At 35.3% G+C, this 22,252-nt stretch overlaps 2 protein-coding genes across 7 annotated transcripts in view; one reads left to right on the forward strand and one right to left on the reverse strand.

The window, feature by feature from the left end:
• Positions 1–14,003, forward strand: part of snky (ubiquitin protein ligase sneaky) — a 29,091-nt gene extending 15,088 nt beyond the window's left edge. For all 4 annotated transcript variants that reach the window (XM_074175558.1, XM_023162039.2, XM_074175559.1 and 1 more), the window contains 4 exons: positions 3,513–3,837; positions 6,237–6,757; positions 11,060–11,354; positions 13,504–14,003. In XM_074175558.1, the coding sequence (XP_074031659.1) occupies positions 3,513–3,837; positions 6,237–6,757; positions 11,060–11,354; positions 13,504–13,828 (1,466 nt within the window). In that variant the 3' untranslated portion in view covers positions 13,829–14,003. The remainder of the gene's footprint in view (positions 1–3,512; positions 3,838–6,236; positions 6,758–11,059; positions 11,355–13,503) is intronic.
• A 645-nt stretch (positions 14,004–14,648) lies between these two features.
• The window catches only part of tinc (transmembrane protein tincar), a 252,546-nt gene continuing 244,942 nt past the window's right edge, over positions 14,649–22,252 (reverse strand). For all 3 annotated transcript variants that reach the window (XM_074175557.1, XM_023162041.2, XM_023162040.2), the window contains one exon: positions 14,649–21,026. In XM_074175557.1, the coding sequence (XP_074031658.1) occupies positions 20,265–21,026 (762 nt within the window). In that variant the 3' untranslated portion in view covers positions 14,649–20,264. The remainder of the gene's footprint in view (positions 21,027–22,252) is intronic.

Below are 22,252 nucleotides of genomic sequence, written 5' to 3' on the forward strand. Positions count from 1 at the left end.
TCGAAAAATGTATATATATGCAAATGCTTTTTTTTCTCTCGAAATATAATGTCATAACAGAACACCAAAATGGTTTTCTGCCGAGAAGATTAACGGAGAGTGCAACTATTGCCCTTTTTAATTATACATATTCATTCTTCATTAGATATGAAAAAGTATGTAGGTGCCTCATTTTTTTGATCTGTCGAAATCTTTCGACTCAATTAATACCCACATTACAATTAATAAACTAAGTGAACTGGGTTTCCGTGGCAAATTTCTTTCCTGCCTGGCTTCATATTTTGAGGTCAGAAAAATTATTGTAAGAATTGACAATCAGAGGACTCTCTCACAAGATGTTGAGGCTGGTGTACCTCGAGGATCGATTCTTGGTCCGCTAATTTTTCTTTTATATGTAAATGATTTTCCCAAATACGTCAGCACTAAACACCTAATTCTATATGCTGATGATATGTCCCTTTTGCGAAATCTACCAAATTTCTAGGTATTTTTCCAGATAATAAGAGTATTTTTGAAGTTGTAGGTCATGTTATATTGAATTTTGTAAATACATCTTTGAAAAATGATCAATTTCCTGAAAAGCTCAAATTAAGTACTATAGTTCCAGTACCTAAGGTTACAAATACTAATGAAGTCTGCAATTTCCGCCCAATAAAGACTTTACCACCACTTGAAAAAGTATTAGAACTAGCTGTATATAACCAATTCAGTACATATATTGAAAATAACAATTTATTAATGGAATATCAATCAGGATTCAGATCAAAGCATTCATGTGAATCTGCCCTCCAACTTACTCTGTCCAAGTGGAAACTATTAATTGACGAAAATAAATTTATAGTGGCAGTATTTTTAGACTTCAAAAGAGCTTTTGAAACAATCGACATTTCAATCCTTCTCTCTAAATTAGAATACTATGGTATTTCTGGCAATGTATTACAATGGTTTAAAAGTTACTTAGTCAATAGATCCCAATGTACGAAAGTCAACAATGTATTTTCGAGTGAAAGAAATATTAATACTGGAGTACCGCAAGGTAGTGTATTAGGTCCCCTACTCTTCATACTATACCCAAATGATATTAACTATATTCCAGACTGTGAATTCATAAATTTGTTTGCAGACGATACACTACTCGCAGCAAGTGATGTTAATTTAGATAATGCTATTCGCAAACTAAATATGAGCTTACTTAATATTACAGTCTTTCTGAACAGAAATAAACTTAAATTAAATGTTAACAAAACGAAAGCCATGATATTAACAACTCCATTTAAATATAATTCAATTGATAAGAATACAATCAATATTAATATATATGGTGAATCTATTGATATTGTTGAAGAATATAAATATCTGGGTTTCATAGTTGATAACAATTTGAATCTGAAAAAACACTTTCAATACATCTACAACAAAATTTCTAAAAAAATGTTTTTCTTTACAAGGATAAGTCGTCAACTAACATTTCAATCCAACTTAACAGTTTACCGATCAATAATTCAACCGCATTTTGATTACTGTGCCAGTTTACTTTTTCTGCTTGACGGAAACTGCATATCAATGCTACAAAAACTACAAAACAGAGGTATGCGAATACTGTTAAAGTGCAACAAATATACTCCTATTGCAACAATGATTGACGCGTTGAACTGGTTGACAATAAAAGACAGATTATACTATTTTTCAATGATTTTCATCTTTAAAATACTTACTGGTCAAATAGCACCTTACTTCAATGAATTTATCAGTTTCAACCATCAAATTCATAACTATCCTACAAGAGGTAGCAGTGACCTGTGGGTTTCAAGAACTAGTCTCTCAAGAACAATGAACTCGTTATTTCATAAGGGATTATTGAATTATAATAAACTTCCTATCAACATCAAAAAAAGCAATTCACTCCAACAATTTAAACACTCCCTTATGGAAAATATACGATCACAGAATTATTAGATTAAGATCTGCATCTATTGTTTTCTTTTCATTGTCCATTTTCCCACTAGTACATTTTCTTATTTTCGCATGTTATATCTAATACTACATCTAACATCTAATAATATTATATATTTCGTCTAAATTTTATTTAATATTCACAATCATATTACCATTTGTATATTAGGATGTCCATTTTGAATAAAGATTATTATTATTATTATATAATATGCGATGGAACACCAATGTGAATCAAATTTGCAAGAAATAGTAGTTTATTTGCTATATTGCAATTGAAAAATATTTTTATGAAGAGTCAGATCAACAGTATTTACTATCCTATCTTTTATTTCCACATTTCTTGTACTATTATTCTTTGGGGTGGTGCAGTGGGAGTATCCAGGGTTTTCGTTCCTCAAAAAAGGATTATACGATTATTGTACAACCTAGACTAGAGAAACATAACGTAATAATTTTAAAGAACATGGAACATTCACATTCTACAATATTTAAATCTCCCAATACTGATTATCACGACTACCCAACTTGATCCTTGAAACCTATTAGGCCTCCTAAACATGGAACTAGTCTGTATGAGAGAAGTCCAATACACAGAGGAATTCAATTTCTGTATCATATGCCTGTCTATATGAGATTGGAAGACAAAGTCAATATTTTCAGAAGAAAGCTCATAAACTTTCTTTGCAATGACATATGACTATGACATATCAGAATTCATGAGCAAAAAGATAACGTGAGTTTTGACACTCGGATGCCCTGGTTATTATTAATAATTTCAATAGATCCAATACTGTCCTTTTATCTGATTATATATATATATATATATATATATATATATATATATATATATATATATATATATATATATATATACAATGTGCTGTTTTTTTGTTGACTGCCTCAATATCATGAAAATATGATCTGACTGGAATAAAAATTATATTATTATTATTATAGCAGACTAAAATATATACTATTCAAAAATATGAGAGGAATATTGTACAAAAAGTACTTTATTTCCCAACTTGGTTGGTCCTAATTTTGAATGGAATACCTATGGAGGTATTTTTTGCCAATATAAGTTGTTCACCATAAATTTCTATCAATATGCTTCTTGGAATTCATTTCAACTGTTATAACTTGATTATGATTATTATTCGTACAACTGTTGGTGATGATCTTTCAGAAATATACATATAGGAAGACTTTTCTGAATTGAGGGGGTAAACTTATGTCGTGTTCTCATATCGCCTTGAATTTGAATGAAAAAGGAGAGAACCAAGGATAGATCCTTGTGGTATTCCAGTTGGAACATTTGGAAAGAAAATTTTCAAATGACTCAACACTTTTCAGATAAACCTCTCATCTCTGTCAAAATTTAAAAAGATATATTGTTTCGTCTATCAGAAATTTTCTGGTGGTGGAAAATATTCCATTGGAGATGGTTATCAATAAGTCGAAAGTTCCTTGTGGTGATTCTGAATGTATGTCATTGAAATATTTTGTCTCATCGCTAAAAATCGCAGTTGCTCCCCAACATAATTTATCTTCTTCAGGAGAAAAAGTGGAATCGGAACGGTACGAAAAACTGTACATGAAGAAGGTCGAGATGAGATGTCAAAACCAGTTCACTAAAGCCGCGCAAAGATGTCGCGGTATGTTTCAAAAAGGCTACGACGTCTGCTACGATACTGTAACCTGGATAGCTGCTTGGTTGCTTTGCTGGCCAATGAAGCTGGACTTCATCTGCAACATAGCGGAAGCTCTAGGTGGGGCAGGACGTTGCGATCCGTCGAAAGACATGAGCCCTGGATTTGGAGAAGGTTACGCCTACTTGAAGCACTCCAGATCATTTCTTTCGAAGAACTTCAAGGACGTCAGGTATTTGATGACGTATACAATGAAATTGAAAAAAATATACTCAAACCAATTATGTATCACCATTTGTCTTCCAGTAAACTGCAGTTTCTTGTCAAATAAAATTTTAACGTGTCTTCTACTACCATTTCCCTTCTCGAAATGACAACTAATATTTGCAACGTACTTCTGTGATATTGCTGAGATCTGTCAGACAAGTTTCCTTCAAAGATAGATCATTATTTTCATTGCCAATTATATTAAGCAAAAATACTGAAATAAAATACAAGCAACAACCAAAAAATAAGAATAAAAAATTGAACTATTAACACGAGATAAAAATGAAAAAAATTATCAACAAGAAATGAAAAATTAAAATTAAAAGATTCCAAACGAAGTTACTACACGACGTTTCGAGTGTTAGTATCCACAGTTGCCTTCGGGTGATAAGCGGACGTATTCCTTCGAGATCTGACTATTTATAGGTCATTCACCTATACCCTCTTCCTTCTCTCCGCTTCATCGGTTTTAACGGAAGCTGACCGTTTGGCGGGAGTTGGTCGTGTTCCGCTTGATTACAGGTTTCCATATATTGTGTATCTCTACGCAAGCTTGGCTTAATGCGTTGTTGGACAACGTATATGTGGCTTCTTTGAATTTTCTCCTGAACCAGTGTTTCTCCTTGTGGATGATTTCAGCTTGAGCCCACTTGATGTTATGTTGATGAGTCCAGACATGCCCTGCTATTCCTGATTTGCTGGTTTCTCCTCGCTGTGTGTGTTTCTTGTGCTCGGTATTGCGAACTTTCAGTGGCCTCTTAGTTTTACCGATGTATGATTCTCCGCATTCGCAGGGTATCTGGTAAATGCAATTCTTGGAATCGCAGTCCGCGTTTGGTGGCCTGGTTTTCGTGAGACTGCTACGGATAGTGTTCCCAGATCTGAAGCAGGTTCTGATGTTATACTTGGACCCAATCCTTCTTGATTATCCTCTGATGTAGGGAAGTACAAGCACTGATTGTGGCGGCTTCTTCTCCTCATGGAGCTCTTTCTGTCTTCTAGCTAAGGCCTGTTCCACCATCACTTTCGAGTAGCTATTCATTTGAAGGTCATTTTTGATGATGCCTAGTTCCTTTTTGGGACCTTCCTTTGTATTACAGAGCCCAAAAGCACGGTCTAGTAGAGTCTTGATGATTCCTCTCTTAGTCGATCGATGATGGTTGGATTTCTGGTTCAGATACTGTCCTGTGTGAGTGGGTTATCGATATACAGATGTTACCCATTTAGTGTTGGTCCTCTTCACCAATACATCCAAGAATGGCAATAGGTTGTAGACTTCTTTCTCCATTGTGAAAGTGATGGAAGGGCTCACGTTGTTGATGTGTTTCAGGAAGGTGTCTAGTTTTTCATTCCCATGGTTCCATATTATTAAGGTGTCGTCCACGTATTTCAATCAGACTCGGGGTTCCTTGTGGGCTTCTTCAATGGTCAGAGTTTCAAGCCACTCCATATATATTGGCTATAACCGATGGAAGTGGCGATCCCATTGGCAGTCCCTCATCTTCCGTAAAGAATTCGTCCTTCAGTTGGAAGTAGCAGTTTTGTAAACAGCATCCTAGTAATTCCATGATTACTTGTGTCGATGAGTTTGTTCTTCTTTCAGGTCCCCATCTTCGGATAGCTTCCTCTGTATGATTTGGAGTGCTTCTTCGACAAGGATGTTGGTGAAGAGACTTTCCACGTCGAAACTGATCGGCTGATCGTGCTCTTTGACTTCAATTGCCCCTAGTTGTTCAACAAAAAGCCTTAAATTTTTCACAATAAAATGCCTCGAATTTTTCACAAAAGATGATGTTTTTCCTTGCAGTAGTTTAATTATTGGTAGTAAAAATCTGGACAAGTTCTGAGTGGCTGAATCTCTGCTTCCGCTTCGGTGTTTTTTCACGAGATGGAGAATTCAAAATCGCAAATTACACATACTGACAGACCGGCTGCTATAGAAATCTACTCCCTCTTCAATGCTGTCGTCAAAGCCATAGAAATCTCCTTCAGGTTTTCTGATTTATCTCTTGAATTTGCCTCTAAGTGATCATTAGACCTTTGCCACATGATTTTCCAGGAAGCATAATTCATCTAATGAGTACATCATAGATGGATGATTCCTAATTGTAACGTCTAATGATTCCAAGACTATCAAGTGGTATAGCACAGATGATGATCGAATTGTGGACGTAACCAATTTCAATACATCTTCGACGTACATTCACCTTTCAAACTACTTTTCAATGCTTCAATGGCTTCATATTAGTTTGCAGCAGTCGGCGAAGAACTTTCGACAACTCTTCTTGATTGAATATTGGTCCCAAACCACTAAAATTATAACATAAGTATAGTATTTTGAAATAAAATCATCTCTTTCATCAGGCTCCAGTACAAACTGGGAAAACTCAAGCCTCTGACTGATATCAGAGATGCCAGAGATACAGCGAAAGCGATTCTTCACGATGTCAACGAGAAGAAGGCTATGCTGATGCAGGTTCTGAAAATTATCAAGAGGATACTAGCTTTCGTTTTTTTGAGGATAGTTTTGGAGTCGCAAAACTACCACGACAAATATCTTAGAGACATCGAGTTCGACAACATTTACATCACCAAGTATTTCAGGAAAATAGATGCTCGTAGAAAGGCCCAGGAGAAGCACACGTTACTACCGCTGAAGAAAATTGAAAGCCAGAAGCTGGTTGATCCGTTTTCCATGAAGCCTTTGAAAGCAGAACAGGAGAAGATCCGGTCTGAAGTTGTTATGATACTTCTGGAAGTCCTCACTATTACGATTCTTGTATTGTTGGATAGGCTGTTTTATGAAGCTTTGGATATCATACGGAGACATGCAAGAATTAACTATCTCCAAACTGGTCACCATGATTTGATGCTGGAGGTGAAAGGTAAATTTGATTCTAGGTTTCTTCGGCATGTGATATTACGAATGCAATCTATGATTTAAGTGTTTTTAGATCTTCCTTCAAAGTCATTAATCATGAAGCTGAATATTTCCTAAATAGGACTATGAAGTAGATGGTAACATTGTTTCCTGTGTTCGAATTTTACTAGTATGGAGTATGGAACTATTGAAGTAGCTAGACTTCAATAATTCCATAGTCCGTTAGTGGATGTAAGGTAGGTAGTCAGAATCTAGATTTTCTGGCTAAATGAGTTCAGAAACTCAGTTCTGAAGACTAATTGATACTTCAAATAATTCGATTATGTTTGATAAAAATTTTATCAAGTATGCAACAAAATTTTTAGGTTTATACATTGATGAGAAATTGTCATGGAATAAACATATTGAAAAAATTAGGAATAAAATATCTCTTCTCATTGGAATTTTTTACAAAGTTGGAAACTTTATACCTTTGAAATTTAAAAAAAATATATATTGCAGTCTCATTTATTTACATTTGCACTATCTCATTTCTATTTGGGGAACAGCAGGTAAATCTATAATAAAACCTCTGAAAACCTTACGAAACAAAATAATAAGAAGCATTTATAAATTACCATAATTGGAATCAACATTAAACTCATATAAGCCAAACCTTTTATTGGACTTGAATTCACTCTATAAACTCAAAATTAGCTACTTCATTCATTCTGTAAAAAATAATACAAAGAAATAAAACTTTAATTTCATTCCAATTGGACATATTCACAATCATGTATTATTCCATTACAAAATTCAAATATCAATTGAAAAAAAAATCTATTGGCAGAATTTCATAGTTTGCATTTTATTTCTATTACACGTTTTCAACATATACTTTCTGTAACCAATTTCATTATTTGACTGCATTTCATTGGTATTTTTTCCTAGATATATGTTCTAGATATGTGTTCATTGTAAAGTATGTTATTTCTGTTATTTTATTATACTTTGTAGTTAGTTATAGTCCCTAATTATAAGCATTCATCGTTTCTTGGGACAATAAACTGAATTGAATTGAATTGAAATTTGCCATGTCTTCATTTAATACGTCAACGCTATCTCGCAAAATCTCATTTGTCTCATACTGTTTGCTTTGTTGTTGTAGGCAGATATTTTCTTTTTTCTCTTACATATTTTGGTTCTTCTCCACAACTTTACCTTTCCAAAGGAAATCTCGAGTATCCATTTCGCGAGGCTTTGAATGGAAAATATTTATTTCATATTTTTGAGGATTCTGGTAACCCTTCACTGGGATAATTAGGTCATTAAAATACTGGAGAGTATTGAAATTTTTCGTCTTCGGCCTTCACCTGATAAACAAACACTTACTTCAAAGCTTTAGCAGAGTCTGAGAAAGAAGAGCCGACAATCTGATGAAGACGTTAGAATCTCTATACGGAATCGAAAACCAAATAAAAACGTCTTCGATTCTGACTTTAATCATCAGGATATGATAGAAAATTCATGATTTTACTACTGTAGAGGAGGTTTCATTACGTTCCAATGCAAGCTACTGGGTAACTGCAATAGCAGAAGAACTCAAAGTCCAAGAAGAAAATCAAACATAGATTTTGTGGAAAGTTTCTCCGGGAAAAAAGCGATTTGAAGCAAATGGATATTCAAAACAAAACCGACAGCAACTGGATCAGCTGAAATATATAAAGCTAGACTGGTTGCGATAGAATATTCACGAAAAGCCGGTGTTGACTGTAAAGATACCTATATTTTCACCAGTTGTAATGTATAGTTCTATCCGGTTTCTACTTGACTCAGGCTGCTGAATATGATTTGATTGACTAAATTGGCTGCTCTATGCCGAAATACAGAATGATAAAACTTATATTTTGTCGAAAATGCAGGAAAAAGGTAAAGAAAGGAGTACATACTATGTTTTGATTACGCTATATTTCCGGAATAAGGGAATGATAGGTGACGAATGGAGCTAACAGATGAAAAAACTTGTCACCTTCTGGAAATACTATATGGATCGAAACAGTCAAGTAGTTATTTGGTTTTCTTCCGGATTTTGCCAAAATATTGACGCCAGCCGTGAAGCCTATATTCAGTCAAGTGGTGTTTGGAGAAAAGGATTCAGTTTTGAACAATCCGAAATTTCAACAATCAAAAATGGATTTCTGCGTTCTTCAGGTTTCTAACCGTTCACAATCTGAAAAATAAATCAATGTGGATCAACAGAAATGTTGCTCCCAAGTGTGATGAAGGGCAAACTGAACAGTTCATCCCTTTGGGAAATATGTTATTTCTTTTAGACAAATGTCAATAAAATGAAAGGTCAGAAACCCAAAAAATCACCAAGGAACATTGACTCCCACTCATAATCAATGTTTTTTAAAGAATCCTTGTGTTAATTCATTTTATTCATTATCACAATACTTGCAATGTATGTTTCCTATTTTTTTGGCAATAGTAACAGAAAACAATATATGGAATATGATCTCACCAAGAGATTTGAATGAAAGATCTTAGGTATGAGATGTTCAACACGACAGAGATGTCAGAGATTCCGTATAGGAAGCAGTAGAAAACCTTATGTATGCCGGTCAATGCACAAGACCCGATATTTATTTTGCATTTGGAAAATTAGCGAGATTTTCTCTCTCTCTAATTTTATGGACGTTGCTTCCCACTCGTGCGCATTTGTCTAGGCTCCTCCTATCAAATTGACATCAGTTTGACAGAAGCTTCGTCGGTAGGGGCGCAGCGGTCTTGCTCGAAGCAATCCTGCCACCCCTTTTTTTGTCACACTTTCTGTAATAAAAAATGATTTTTTACTGTCGCCTCCTGATCCGGAGACCTTCTGATTTTTTACATATATATTTGTTGGGTCGCCTCCTCTTCGGGAGACCTTCTGATTTTTGAATTCATATATATATATATATATATATATATATATATATATATATATGGCCCCTTTATGTGGTTATCTGAACCACTCCGGCCTGGATACCGGCGTGAATAAAGGGGTCCCTTAAACTTCACTTTTTAAAAACTCTCACACATTTCAGTATTTATTACAAGGACTAGCACAACACAACACAAAACGGAGCCCCACGAAAGCACATGGCATTCACGTACCTTCTTTGTGGACGGACGTTATCAGGACATCCGTCCACTACCACGATCACCACGAGACTCTCAGCGAGATTTTGTATGATCCAAATATGACTTATTGGACAGCTGTCAAATGCATTTTCCGATATTGAAACGTCGAAAGTGAAACTGGTGAAAAACTCGCTGAGAACTGGATACTAATGACAAAAAATCCACAAATAGATATACTTTCGTGCTCTGTGGGGAAGCTACAATGGCTCTAGTAACAAACAAAGCGGAATATATGGCTCTGAGTTCAGCAACACAAAAATCAATACTTTTGAAGAACTTTAATCTAGAAAAATTCCCCGATACCACCGCTGAAATTAAATTATTTTATGGTAATACGAGATCAGTCGACGTGAGCAGAGACGGTGAATGTCATTCAAGAACCAAACGGTAAAAAGGTTTGTGATAGACCGTACTAGAATGGGACCCATTTCATGAAATTACTAGTTTGTTCCAATCAATGTGACGATGACTCTAATGATAACCTGGCTTAGATTACTTTTTAGTGAAACTGAAAACTAAAAATAATTTTCCGTCAAAAGATTAGGTTGTTCGGAGCCACGTAGTTTCTTATTCGTTACTTTTGTCGGATGTACAAATTGATAATGTATGTGTTTTCTTCTATTGTACTAACTCTAGATGCATATCCGACTATAAACAATGTCCGAAAATCCCTTTAATAATAAATAAATAATTATGTCCAATTTTCTGTAGTCACTTTTATAATTGCTACAAGGACACAAGTTGATACAATAATAATATAAAAGCAGAGTCAAATACTAACAGCATATTTAATGCGGTCGGTCGCCTTCGGAAATATCTACCGCAGCAGTAGACGAAACCTCAGGCATAAAGCCTGCAGAACAAGGTCAAAGGAACAGAAAAATTGCTTTCACACAAAATATAAACAATTCAATATATTTTTCATAGCTATTAGTGCTTATCCACGACAGAAACATTATATTGCACACCCGGATGTACATTAATCACGTAATTTCTGAGCATCACCACAGAAAAACAAATAACATTTGTCAATTTTGGTATTGTGGTTTGAAACATGACATATCCTGGATAATATTCTTAATAGAATGATATTTCATCATCGATATGACCTCACCAATGACTAATCCTTCAACATTTTCAGGTACCGGGTTAATAGCGTCAGTGTTGAGATCATTAGTGAGAGGATTCAACGTCAAAAAGCGAATACGAATCGAAAGAAGCAACGTTATATGCCTACCCAGACCAAAATTACTGTTGAATTATTATTTACTGAAAATCTACGGCACGTACTTTGTCGTTGTCGTTATGATGTTTGCCCAGGCGTACTCACAAAGGTTGAGAAGGTTGATTTGCGCCTATTTTTACAGGAAACGAGAGAAAAAGCGAGTGCTTCACTTGTACAATGAAACTTTGAAGCGAAGGAAGGGATTTTTCAGGTATGATTGCTTCCAATACGGTCAGTGATCTCAGGGTTGCTTTCTCAAGGTGTAATACCTAGCGAAAGCTATGTATGGCAATATATATTCTAACTTCGGGAAAAGACAGATTTCTTCAATTCAGAATTTTTCAAAATGCCGGATCTGTCTCTCAAACAATGTAAAATTATGGCAAGACCGAGAGAGTTTACATAAACACTATTCATCGGCGTGTTTTGAAAAGATGTACAGTCAGATATATTTGTCACGTAGCTGAAAATCGCTTAATTTAGCGAAATAGGTTTTTTGATGACCTCCGTCGAACGTGGACGACGGGTTAGGATGAATGGTTTGAGAAACGATGGGACGAAGCACTTATGATTTCTTCCTGGCTTTTTGAAAGGCAGAGAAGACAGAGAATGATATTGAGAGAAAGAGAGTTTACATATTATTTTGTCCGAGTTCACTTTCTGTTATCAAAGAGGTTATATATTGTTGTGTTCCTAGTGTAGGTTGTTTAGCTGGAGTTCAGATTATAATTGAAAAAGAAAGCAAATTTGAAGTTATACATCACTCTCCCTAAAGTGAAATTGAAAGTATTTTGTACTGAGTTGGTGCGTTTGTAGTTGTTTATGAGGTTGAATCAATAGCGAATAGCTCAGTCGAATTTGCGGCATTTTCTTTGTTATATTTTCTTTCATTTCATTTTCTCTTGGACTAGAAAAATACCATCGTCGTAGAGTGAAATGAAGTGTAGTAAAGAAAAAAAAATAGAGGCTTCTTAGTCTACCTGCCGAAAAGAGAATAGTAAGTGGAAATTATTTTAACAAAGATTGAAATTCAGTTAGAGCATATTCGGCATCGTTCTGGAACCATATAATGAGAGAGAACTATAAGTATGTATACCAAATGATCAGGTTTCAAAAAGACCTCCTCTTTCGAAATTGCCTTACATCCAAAATTTGATGTGGAGAAATCCGTATAGACTTGAAAACTGAATATGATTCGAGAAATCAATAAATGAACGAAAATAATATCGATAAAACTTATAACCTCTCATGCACAGTACGTTATTTCTCTATATGAAATGAATATTTGCCAAAATTTCAAAAACTCCTTCTCTATGAAGCTTTTGTTGAATCATAAAATTAAATCTTAGAAAAAATCATCAATAAACTGTCGCATGAGTTCTTGGAAAAAATTGCATTCATTTCAATCGGGTTTTAGATTTGGCATTCACAAAACAGTCGACAGCAAAGAACTATATATTCTTGTTTCGAAAGATTGTACTAGAGATCGAACAAAAATCTTTTTTTCATACAGAAACTCAGAGCTTATCGACCTCTCGAAAATTTTCATTGTAATGAAAACTTTTCTCAATTTCCATTTTATAAATTGAAGAACTTCCTTTTATACGTCTATATGCATATATGTACATCATTGTACATATGTCGAATGTTAACAAACATTCGTACAACTCGATATATAAAGAAATATATTATCGACATGATGAAATGATTCAGAAAGCATTTTTGTCTTAGAATTTAGATCGATTATTAAAAATGTATTTCTTGGAAAATGTCTCTGCCTAAATTCACCCGGTAATTTTTAGTAATAAGTAAAAAAATCATCTTTATACTGGTGTATTTTATGTATTACCTGTATGAATATATTCATTGCAATTTTTCCAGATTATGAAAAGTGAAAATCCCCAAAAGGTCGATAAAAAATTATTACACAGTCTTCGATAATAGTTGCCATTTCTTATGGCTTTCGCAAAACGTTATTCAAAACTCGTCGAAAACTCATCAGAATCTGTGCTGGTGTGCCACAAGGGTCGATTCCTGGACTCACACTATTTGTGTTCTACCTTTCATAATTTCTCAAATATATACAGCATATTTGAATTCACAGTTACCTACTCAAATAACACTCAAATATTTTTGCATTGTTTCAAAAGCTCGTCAACAGAACAATAGGAAAATTTTAAATGGTCATTGAAGGAAATTATTGGTGGGATATTCCGGTACTACTATTACTACTACTTTTCTCTTCCCATTTATTGATACTCTCCCTCTTTCTTTATAATTGTCTCTGATGATTTTAGTTTACCAACGTATTGAATAAACTAGCACAGCATCCAATACTCAGACCATAATTCTCATTTCAGATTCATGAGAAAAAAAATAAAGGGCTTAGTGCGGGAACATAGACTGAAGGAAGACTTCGGGGTCTTCGAAATATTACGAATGAACTACCCGAAAATGTGCGATTGGTTGAGGTTCTTCGCTTGTGCAAGAAGAGCATGTCTGATATGCAAAGACCCGGAGCCAAGAAAAAACAGCAACTTCGTGGAATGCCCCAACGAGTTTTGCCACTTTTTATATTGCAAAGAATGCTGGAAGGATATGGGAGGTGTTTGCTTGGCATGTCAAACCGAAACAGAGGAAACCACCAGTGGATTTGAAGATGATGACAATGAATATACGGACTGACAATAGGTTTTTATCAGATGGTTGTACATTCTAGTTTGTTTGTGACATATAAAGTGATTTTTGATTAATAGTTTAATCGACAGAGATGAAGAGTGTTGCTATATTTGCTATGGTTAATTTGTTCATAATATATCACGAATATAAAAGTACTTTACTGACGATGTATAATACACTACATGAGATTATTATTGCAAGCGAGCGTTTGTACATCTAGTGCGCAGGAAATTAAGAAAGCTCCAACTACATTTGACAAGCTATAGCCCGGTAAGTCTTCGATGATTTGCTGGTAAGAATAATGTTAGCCATTCTCATCAGCCACAACTCAGCACCGTGCTGATGGGTGGAGTCTAATATACAAGATGTGCTGGAAAGTTTTCAGGTTAACACACAGATATTGCTCTTAGCTCCAAGATTTTTTAACCTAACCTTTGAAAAACACGTGTACAAATTTCAAAGCTGTTGGACTATTGGTTTGTGTGGAGTAACTTCTGTTTGTTTGCAGAAAATGGATGAAAAGGAATTTTGGGAGTTAATAAATAAAGGATTTATTTTTGTCAAAAAAATACTGTTGAAGCCAAGTCTTTGCACCAGGTAAATCAACGATCAAGAAGTGGTTTGCTAGGCAATTCTATTCAATAATGAAATACGAAATTTTCAGTTCAACTAATAGTTGTACCACATTTACAATCACCAATACATGGTGGCGGACCACAAAGGGTATCATTAGGTTTTGGTTCAGCTCGCATTGAATACAAAAATAAAAACAATCAGCACCTCATTCGGTTCGTAATCAGAAAAGTCATCGAATAATAATAATCTCCTTAATAAATAATATTTATTAGTAATGCAACATAAAATTATAAACACCATAGGTATCACTTTTCACATACTGATAGAGATTGGAAGTAGGTCTATATATTTCATATAAATTACAATAAATATGTGTTTGGTTTATTAGATAGAATGATATATGACTAGATATCTTCACTAATTTTTTCTACAAGAATCAACAACAAAACTCAAGATATAAAAAATCAACAATCGTAGTTACAGTTATGAACCAAGTCGTCCTTTTGCTTAAAAAAATAATTGAAAAAGCAGAATTTCACATTTACGCTATAGGGTGTCGGGAACTCCATTGGTTCACCCTGTATCTACCAGGTAAAACGTCGACGTAACCTATAAAAACATACAACTGTGGAAATTATATTTACAATATCAAAAACACAACTTGCGAACTCTTATGATACTAACGATATAAAAGTGTTCGAGCAGTTTTTAAAATTGTGCTGATGTAAGGCTTCCAATCGAGGGTTTCAAAATTATTGTCAGTTTAATTTATATCTGAAAGTTACATGGCGCTATCTACTGATTAATTTAGAGGTTTGTTCGTTTGTCGAAAAACTGTTCTGAGCAGATCACAGTTATGTTTCAGGAATCAGTTCTCAGGAATGACCTCATATTTTTATTTGCCAGGGGAGGATTGTAAGCAGTTGAATACAAAATGAACAGAAAATAACTGAGGAGATAACTGAATAACATGTGTCACAATCATCAAGTGACTTGGATCGGTTTTAGTTGGAAACACATCAATTTCATTCTCCCCACAAATGTTTTTCAGTTGTGGTTTGGTATTGCTAAAATACCGATATGCTTCTGGATGAATTGTTTCTGGAGTGTACTTTAACGACTGGAAATAATAATATCGAAGATATTTTCCTGGTTTGTTGACCGTGGTCTGTAGGTTTTCATGACAGCGAAAATATCTACTGCAGTCATAGAAGAAACGTCGGGCATAAAAATCTGTAGACCACGGTCAGAGTTGACAGTGGGACATAGTTTATATTGAAGAACAGTTGATATGTTCCACGTTCCACTTGGGTGCCCTAAATTCGTCTAGAGCAATATTTCTCTAGGTATTTCAGTCCATTCAATTTTCGCAAATTGTGTTTCACTAGCGGATGGTAGAGGTACATTTATAAAAACTAAAACTAACTTACATTTATCACTAACCTATTATTTGATCATTGGTTGAGGTACCAGCCAATAAGTTTTAGAGAGTGAGCATCACATTGATTCATTAAATATACAGTACAAATAATAATTTCATATAAAAGCTATTATATTATTCTACGGTTTATTGTTTATTTTATTTGTTTGCGGTATGAAAGATGAGAGTCTAAGACTACGGGGTATTGCAAAAGTTTTGATATGGTGTGGGATATTTTTGTTTTGGGTGGTCAAAAGTGGCGACACATCAAATGCCAAAAAGTAATACCAGCAGAAATTGCAGAGAATTCGATTCCTAACTTTATTCAACTCAGTGGCAGTGAAATTCACTAAATACTGTGAATCTGCTAGTAATACAGTCTGTAATATTTGTATCGACTGAAAGTTCTTATGATGTATATCACTTGCTTTTCATTACATTTTCAGTAACACAATATAACACAAATATAACCTCTCCAAATTGATTATATTTTAAGAATACTTCATAAAAAGTCAGGTCCAAATTGAAAACTGACGCGTATTATCAATGATGTGCTGTTATTTCCACTTACAAAATTAAGATGAGATTAAAACCAGACACTTACCTGTGCGATGAGTTATTTATGAGTTATTAATTTATTTATTATTTATTCTGTAATCGTAAAAACACTGTTTCAACAGATGAATGCTCTTAAATTTCCGAACAAATTTGGGTACAAAGAAGCTTGTGGTACATGTATATCGTTGAGCGTTATATTTGAGTTGTAACTAATAATTAAAACCCTGATTTATCAATTCAAGTATATATTTTATGAAATTTTATCCAAGAGATGCAAAACAAACTTGAAATGGTTTACCAATTCACTGATGAGGATTTCTTCTCAGATACAGTAAACATTATACTATCTGCCATTTTATTTGTTGAACAGAAAATCTTTTTTGACATTCCATCTATTTTTAATATTCTAGCCATAATAGATGGATATTTCGCTCTTTGAGATTGAAACCAGTAATCAGTTATTCATGAGTTATCAATGAGTTAATAATAAGTTATTCTATAATCGTGAAAACAATGTTTTAAGAAATAAATGATGTTAACTTTCCGAACAAATCTGGGTACAAGGAAGCTTGTTATACATTATAAGTATCTGCCATTTTATTTGATTAACATAAAATATTTTCTGACATTACATCTAGTAGTTACGAGTTACGAGTGTCCATCTAGTAATTACAAGTATGTTATTTTTAATATTCTAGCCATAAAGGATGGATATTTTGAGGAAAGTGCTTTTTGAGATCAAAACCAGACACTTACCAGTAATGAGTTATTCATAAGTTATTAATGAGTTAATAATGAGTTATTCTGTAATCATAAAAACAATGTTTCAATAGATAAGTGCTCTTAACTTTCCGAACAAATCTGGGTAGAAGAAAGCTTATTATACGTTATACTATCTGCCATTTCATTTGATCAACATATTTTTTTTTGTTATTCCATGTAGTAGTTACGAATTATATATTATAAGTATGTTGTTTTCAATATTCCAGCCATAAAGGATGGATATTTTCAGAGAAGTGCTCTTTGACAAAAAAAACAAAATTATAGCTTTTGAGATGTATGGAAAAAAAGCACTGATAGCTAGAGAACCAATTGATAATTATTTCTGAGGAATTGAGCAACTAGAAACTGAAATATTGGAAGAATATATCAAAACAAAACCCACGGGAGTGGATTGGACGAAAATAGTGATTTGAAGATATATTTGAAAAATATATTGATATTTTTTTTAGGGGGTCAGTTGAAATTTTTTTCAGGCTCTCAGTTGAGATTAAGATTGTACCTGTTTTACCATACTCGTTTGCTTCTTTCCAATTATAATCGAATATTAGTCTATTCGAGGAAAATTTTGAAATCTTGATTTTCCGAACTTCTTCTTGAATATCAACCATTTCAGCTCAATGTTTTTAGTACTTTGTTTACCTGACTCTTACGTATGGATTATATTTTAAACCAGTTATGTTGGATAAGGTAAGTTCTGTTATTACAGAGGTAACATAATATATGCAAGAAACCTGAAGTCTTCCAAACAAACGCTTTACAATCTATTATGTACTCAGACATAGCAGGATTTTCCGGATTTGTTATAATCCTGTTACGCTCTGAATTGAATTTGTGTAGTGATTAACCAACCACAAGAACTTTCCACGCGAAGCTTCAGGAAATTTATCAAGATGATGTGTCACCGTGCTAGTTTTCCTGATATTTTTCTAAACTTAATTTACAAAATATATGTGAATTCATCTAAAAACTTATAAAAAGTATAATGACTTTTGACTAGTGCGTTACATATGAGTTCTTGTTGTATGAAATTGGTAATGATGGTGACGGATTGGCAGGGGAATCGACATACCTTTATTCATAATAACTTTTGGGTTTTCAGGATAAGCTGCCTTAATTTGATATTGAAGATTTTGTTCCACATGTCTTCAATGATACCCAATTCTGTCCCATTGAGGACAGGAGAGAAATATCCAGTTGAGTTGCCTCCGAGAAGAATAGTTCAAGAATTTCCTTATGATGTATTCAACTTGGATAATACACATTTTGTTGGAGCTTTATAGAATATACTAGAGAAGCTCTACATATAATTTAATTGAATATTCCAATGAAACATTTTCCCATTCACGAGTTTGATTTTGAAATTCATAGCCATTCATCGTTATACTACAGCGAAAGGAGCAGCTAGCATGAGAAGGAAATTACATATCTATATGGCCATTATTAGGGAAGGAATACATGCTGGTTTGACATAGTCAGCGATCCTGTTGATATGCGACATCTTCGATATACTTGCATAGATTTCATAGACCTATTTCTTGGAAAACGGTGGTAATTTGAGAACAGGGTCATATCTATATTTTATGGTAATTTGAAATAAGGTCATACCTATATTCGCAGGGTCTACGAAGACCCTGCGAATAGAATCGATAGAAAACTCGCCCAGTCATGAACGAAGATACCATATGGCGGTGCTAGCGCCAAAATCAAAAAATGTTTTCACTGTCTCTGCATTATAACTCATTCAAAAAACATTTCATTTTGACATTTCCAATGAATGGTTTTACACGTGTTTCACTATACAACAGCTTCTTCAGGCGTGTCTATAACCTCTTGTTCATCTTCTTCAGGTTCCGTCAGTCTAAACTTGTATAGACACGCCTGAAGAAGCTATTGTATTGCTACAGATATACAGTAGGCTCTGCTATACAATAGCTTCTTCAAGATTCTTCAGGCATGTTTATAATAGTATAGATACGCTTGAATAAGCTAATATATAGCTATACAATAGAAGCTATTAAATAGCTTCTGCTATACACATAAAGCTTGCTATATATGTTGTATAGCTTCTTCAGGCTTCATGTTTGAAGGAGCTGTTGTATGTTATATACGCCTGAAGAAGTTGTTGTCTGTTATATACGCCTGAAGAAGCTATTGCATAGCTTCTGCAAAGCTTCTGCTATACATTAGCTTCTTCAGGCGCGGCTATACTAGTATAGGAAAACCTGAAAAAGGTATTGTATAGCGAAATTCATGTTGTGTTTTTGTTAAATTGTTTAGTGAAAATCTCACAATAAAGTGCTTCTTGGATACTTTATGGATTTTCATCAAGTAGCGGCCGATTTCATCACATATTATTACTTATTCTGTTATTAAAATGATTTTTTTCATGGATGAATGGGTGGATACTTTCATTCCAGTCATTTCAAGAATATAACAAGATGTTGGTTCTCAATTTCTGACATATTTAGTGACATCAACAGAATTGAAATGTCCTTTCTGGATTTGCAACGTCAAAATGAATAAAGATTTTGGAAAAGGACCCAATTCAACCTGGAAAAATTAGAATTAGAATCGAATTTTTGTTTTTCCTGTAAATCTCTAAAAATAAGCTCAGATTTTTCAACACTAGGATAATAGGGGTCTTCATAATAGACAACTTTGCCTCCATTAAGCTTTCTCCATTTTAGAGATCATGTTCTTACTCAAAGTTTACTCCTTACAGGGTAAGGAGTAAGTATGTAGGACCAACTTCAGTAAATTGAAACCCGAATTCAGGATAACGGATCCAACATTCATCGTCACCGTAGAGAAACTAGTGTGTAGATTCTCAGAGAATGAAGGCAATCAGAATAAACATTTCTACTAACAAAAATTATTGAATTTTCTTTTAGAGCCTGTATTGAAAGAGTCTTCAATATTGGTCAGTCTTTCAAAAGAATAAAGACCCCCTCAGTAATATATTCTCCAACCCTTTGACCTACACCCTCTGAATCATTCACCGAACTCTCTCATCGCTATTTCCCTATCAAAATCCCTAATATCCAATTTCCGCCAAACCGATTCCCCTTTCATCCTCTGCCATCCTCCTTAAACAACATGAACTACTTACGACGTGTAATGATATAATTCCCCAGATTTCCTATTAATCGCAGTGTAAATTGGTTCGTATTTTATTGGTTCTCCAGGTTTGGAGTGCAGTCTTTTGATATACGGGTTGTGGTTGTTCGTGATGAGCTTGACTCCATTGTGGTGCGTCGGTATGGTAGAATGCTGCCTTGGGAATATGTTACAACTGTTTCCATTCATCAGCGTCGTAGAAGGCCCACTGGAGCTAGTGTGCTGAGGCAGCGGCATGGTCGAACAGTTAGGGTAGACGTTCTGCATCGGCTGCGTGGGGTAATGCGGCAAAGTGGCAGAACACGACTGCATATGGCTCAGCTCGGTTTTATCCGTGAAGGAGGTCATGCGCATGTTGGTGGCCCGTCCATAGGGGTCCTCTTCCAGGATAGCGGGGGCTATCACCTCCACCTTGCTAGGCCTGACAGATTTTCTCCTTATAACCACGGTGCTCTCCGCCTGCGGTTCTCCCGGAGGGTCATTCAGGTTGATCAAGTTCTGAGAGTTGTCACTCTGCGACGATTTCCAGTCTGGTTCCTTGGTGAGGTTTCCTTTCGAGCTGGACTGGTGGTGTTCGCTATCATTTGAGTGGATTCCGCTAGAGGTCTCACTGTGGTTGCTTCCAGGACCTTCCGGGGGTGAATGAGAGCTCTCCGTGCTCACCGAGTCTGATCTACCGGGTCTTTCTTCGTGAGGGATTATTCCAGAATCTGCACGACGCAAGCAGCGTGGCGCTGCTCCAGTCTGGACCTGGAAATATCATTGAGATCATTTTTTGTTAATCGACTATTTTAGCTGTTGTTTCTCTTCAAATAACACGCACATACGTTTATTCGCTAAAAGATAAATCAGGAGAAATATGTTGTTTACATATATAGTAAGTGGCAAACATTTTCATTATCAAGTGATAAAGTACGCTCGACTAAAAAGTTGATGAACTTAGCAATCTGTACGAACTGTTCAGGACATATTGTTCGTAAAGTCAGTCCTAAGCTTGTGGAAAAAAAGGGAGACATTCACTACGGCACCGGAGGTTGGAGTAAGTCCACTATATCTGCTGCAGGCAACAAGTGATGCAATTGAACCGGTGTTTGTGTTTAATAAACCCTACAAAAAACAAATCAAGCAGAACACAGAGTCAGATGCTACAAATGCAATACGGATTTATACAGATGGCTCAAAAATCAAAGAAGGCTCAGGATGTGGAGTGTACTCCAGATCACTAAGCCTAAGGATTAAAGGGGGAATGGGAAGGAATACCAGCGTGGTCCAAACAGAACTGGCTGGTATCTCAATCGCCACAAAAGAAATAAACAAGAAAGGAAATTCTGGCAGAAACATAACAATCGGCTCTGATAGCAGACAAGCCTTGAACAGACAGCGTGTTACCTCAGGGCTAGTACTAGAGTGCCACCAAGATTCAGCCAAGGTGGGTTAAGGTGGGTTAAAGGGCAAGACAGGAGTGAAGGTAATCACATTGCCGACTCTTTAGCCAAGGAAGCGGCTGGACTAAGAATTTTAGAACCTACGGCCTGATGACTTCGACCCATGCTCAATCCTTGAAGAGATGGAATGGAATCAAAGGATGTAATCTTGCCATGATCACTTTGGGCGAGCCTGGGAAGCTGGCGATGACGATGACCAGGAAAAAACTACGCCTTACAGTAGGATTTCTGACTGGCCACTGTCAACTAAGGAAATACCTCCATAATATGGGGCTAGTGGACACACCTCTACGCAGGATGTGTGAACAGGAATATGAGGCTGTCAGGCATGTCCTGTGTGAGTGTCCGGAGTTATCGTCAATGAGAGAGTGTGTATTCGGAGAGTCTTGGCCTACACCTGCCGTTATAAAGAAGATGTCTCCCAGCGACCTGTCTACCTTCCTGAAAAGGACAGGATGGACGATGACCTAGGAGGACAACTCCTCGGGAGGATGTGCCTAAGCCTAAGTGCGTGGGCTTACACTCACCCTC

This window comes from Leptinotarsa decemlineata, unplaced genomic scaffold (genome assembly GCF_025532065.1).
Source record: "Leptinotarsa decemlineata unplaced genomic scaffold, Ldec_3_MD MMD2_tig00001064_RagTag_RagTag, whole genome shotgun sequence".
Classification (NCBI taxonomy): Eukaryota; Metazoa; Arthropoda; class Insecta; order Coleoptera; family Chrysomelidae; genus Leptinotarsa; species Leptinotarsa decemlineata.